At 50.7% G+C, this 3,415-nt stretch overlaps 1 protein-coding gene across 1 annotated transcript in view; it reads left to right on the top strand.

Annotated features, from left to right (window-relative positions):
- Window positions 1–3,415, top strand: part of SORD (sorbitol dehydrogenase) — a 19,856-nt gene that overhangs the window by 6,283 nt on the left and 10,158 nt on the right. Inside the window, exons 4-5 of the mRNA XM_035899477.1 lie at window positions 267–385; window positions 865–930. Of these exons, the coding sequence (XP_035755370.1) occupies window positions 267–385; window positions 865–930 (185 nt within the window). The remainder of the gene's footprint in view (window positions 1–266; window positions 386–864; window positions 931–3,415) is intronic.

Below are 3,415 nucleotides of genomic sequence, written 5' to 3'. Positions count from 1 at the left end.
TGTAGGGAAGTTTGTGGATCCCTGTGTTTGGTGCTTAGGCAAACCTCACTGGTAATGGTTTAGATGTGCTTGATGCTGCTTCAGAGGAGGGAAGAAGGCAATATAACCTCTTGAAACACCTTCCAGCCCTGTATTTCTCAGACCAGGCGTGAGAGTGTATTTTGCCACTGTGATTTGGACCCATGTTTGGTCTTTGAGTGTCATGGCTTTTCTCATCACCCTCATAAACCTCTTTGGTCACTGTTGCTTGTGTCTGGTTCTTGCAGGCTTCCAGATAATGTCACCTTTGAAGAAGGAGCCCTTATCGAGCCCCTTTCGGTGGGAATCCACGCCTGCAAAAGGGCAGGAGTCACTCTGGGAAGCAAAGTCTTTGTGTCCGGCTCTGGTATGGTGAATACATTCAGTCTTTGGGTTCTCTGCCTGCCAGGGCATGAAGGGCGGTAGACAGGGTGCAAGCTGTGCTTCTAGGCTCTGCTCTAAGAGTGGGTCATGGCAGAGTTACAGGGATGCCCAGGGGGACCTTGAGGCTGTCCCTGCCCATGCTGCACTACCGTGCTGCATTTTGAGCAGCCCAGATGCAAGGTGCAGCATCTGGGCATGCTGAGCCAACCAGCTCAGGGAGCCGAGGAGCGGGTGGTGCTTTCCTTGCGGAGTCCCTCATGTAGCAATAGCTGCTCCCTCAGCAGCTGGTCTCACTGCTCTGGGATCGTGGTGATGCCATGATCCCAGAGCTGCCCACCTGGAAACACAGTTGGAGCCTCTGTTAGCCTAAGAACACGCTGAGCTCTGGGTATGTTCAGAGCTTGCAGCTGGTGCTGTCTGGTAGTTGTATATGCTCTCTTTCTTTCTCCCCTTTGTACCCAGGACCAATTGGCCTTGTTAATGTGCTTGTTGCTAAGATGATGGGTGCAGCGGCTGTGGTAATTACAGGTAAGTCCTTCTAACCCTTAAGAGTGTGTTTGTTTCTCACAGTACAACACTTTGACTCATTCCACATTATTCCTTCAAGGTAACTGCTGGGGAAGGCAGCCCAAGCACAACGGAAAGTCTGTTCATGAGTGGAGTAGTAGCATGGCTGTCTGGGGGGAATCCTAATAAACACTTCATTCCCCAGGACAAGACTTTGATCTTTGCACTAACTGGGATCTGTAAGAAGGTGAAGGTTGCAACTGGTGTTTCTCTGCTAGGTTAGCGGGCCAGGGTAATAATGTCTGCTTCCTAGCACAGACAAGTTGTGCGAGTGGAGTAGCTACAGTGCTTCAGGGAGAATAAACCAGAGGCTAACGAGTGGTCCTTGGATCAAGACTAGAGACCTTTTTCAGACTTTGAGCAGGTCTTTTGGGAGAGGCAATGGTTCTGTATGACAAAGCTCTGAGTTACAGAAGTTCCACTTGCTCCCGGTGCCTCTGATCACCGACTCTTTTCTTCTATTTTTTCCATTTTGAGCTCTTCTGACCTCAACTTTGTGTTTTGCTTTTGGTTCATAGGTCAAGCCTTGAGGATCAGGTTTCATCTTCCCTGTAATGCTCACAGACCTTGATTATATCTGCTTCTAATCTTCACCTAGGCACACAGACCAGGCAACACAGCATATTTTGTACCCTGTTTAGAGTTATTCTTGGAGGTTCACTCTGAGCAGGTTTTTTCCTTCCTCTCATAGTGCTAGGTGATGACCTGGACACGTGTTTTCACTGTCCTTTCTGTGTCCAGCCACATGGTCCCTCTCTAGCTCTCTTTTGCTGCCCTTCTTTCTGCTGTCCTGCTGGGGCGGGTCATTTTCCACTGATTATCTACAATGACTGAAATGACCTTTTCAGGGTCCCTGTATTTGAGAAATGGGCTTTCCTTGCCTATCTGTGTCCTGCAGGTTTCTAGTCCACTGCTGCTCGCAGCTGTGTTTTTGTCTAGCTGTGCCTGGAAAACTGCTGAGGATGGAAATCACACCTTTCTGTGTACCTACTCCAGGACTGCACCATCTCCTAAGAAAGAAGCTTTTTCTGGGGTCCACTTACAAACTGTCATTTGTGGGTATTTCCCTTTGTATTGTCCACAACAACTGAAACGAGTCTCCATCATCTTTGCAGCTGCCCTTTGGGTTGTTCCAGGCAGCCATTTGATCCCCCCTTCTCTTTGCCCTGCTAACCCAGCCCAGCTCCCTCCACCTCTCCTCAAAGGTCAGGCTCTTCTCTGTGTAGCTTGCCCAGAGAATTGAGGGCTGGAGTAACCTCAGGAGGTTCCCTGGTTGAAATTTCCACCTGGGGTTTGGGCAGGGCCTGGAAGTGGTGTTTTCACTACTCTTTGATCCTTCCGAGCAGTGGTGGCTGGAAGGAGCAGTTGCAGGTACGACAACAGAAAACGAGCATGGGTTGATGCGGTGATTTTGGGCCAAAGACCCAATGTGGACCTTTCAGAAAGCTGTTAGTCCGCGTCCCACACTTCAGGCCGGGTGTATTTTTGACCTTTCTATTACCGTGTTTCCATCTTTGGGTTGAGAGACAAAATTCAGGTCCCACCCTCTTGCCTTTGCGGAAGCATTCTTCAGTAGTAGCTCATGCCAGAACCCAAGAGAGATTATTGCGTTCTCCTCCCTAAATCCTCTTGCTGCTGAGTCCAGGGCACTTTTCGCTCTGCTAGCCCCACCCTGCAGGTGTGTGCTTGGTGTACGTGATCAGTCCATGCCTTAGATTTTGCGAGGTATTGTCATTTGAGGGTGATGCAGGAAAAGCAACTCTGCCTCTTGAATCATGTGTGAGGAACCTTGCTGCCGAGCTGAGCTGTTGCAGGGGCTGGTGGGTGACTGTGTTCTTGGGTGGGGAAGGGCTCAATGAGCTGGCAGGGTTTGGTGGGGCTGAGGCAGCTGGTTCAGCCTGCCACCCTGTCCCCAGTCCTGCTTGGGTGTATCCTTCCCTGTAACACTGGGAGCTGCTGTTGACTTTGCCTGTAGACTGCTCCTGGGGACCTTTGGCAAGCAGGTCTGTATAGCATGTGCCACAGGGCTCCAGGTGGCCATAGGAAGTTCTCGGTCCCTGGTTTGTAGGGTCAGCAAGCCCGGTGACATGGAATTAACCCCTTTAGAGGTCACCCAGTCCAACCTCCCTGCAGGGAGCAGAGACATCTTTAACCAGATCAGGTTGCTCAGAGCCCTGTCCAACCTGGCCTTGAATGTGTCCAGGGATGGGGCCCCCACCACCCCTCTGGGCAACCCGTGCCAGTGTTTCACTACCCTCATTGTAAAGAATTTCTTCCTTATATCCAGTCTAAACCTACCCTGGTTTAGTTTAAAACCGTCACCCCTTGTCCTGTCACAGCTGGCCCTACTAAAAAGATTGTCCCCATCTTTCCTGTGGGCCCCCTTTAAGTACTGAAAGGCCACAATCAGGTCTGCCCGCGGCCTTCTCTTCTCCAGGCTGAACAA

The sequence above is a fragment of the Egretta garzetta genome, unplaced genomic scaffold (assembly GCF_000687185.1).
Source record: "Egretta garzetta isolate BGI_Z169 unplaced genomic scaffold, ASM68718v1 scaffold287, whole genome shotgun sequence".
In the NCBI taxonomy this organism is placed as follows: Eukaryota; Metazoa; Chordata; class Aves; order Pelecaniformes; family Ardeidae; genus Egretta; species Egretta garzetta.
This window is presented reverse-complemented; position numbering and strand designations above follow the sequence as displayed.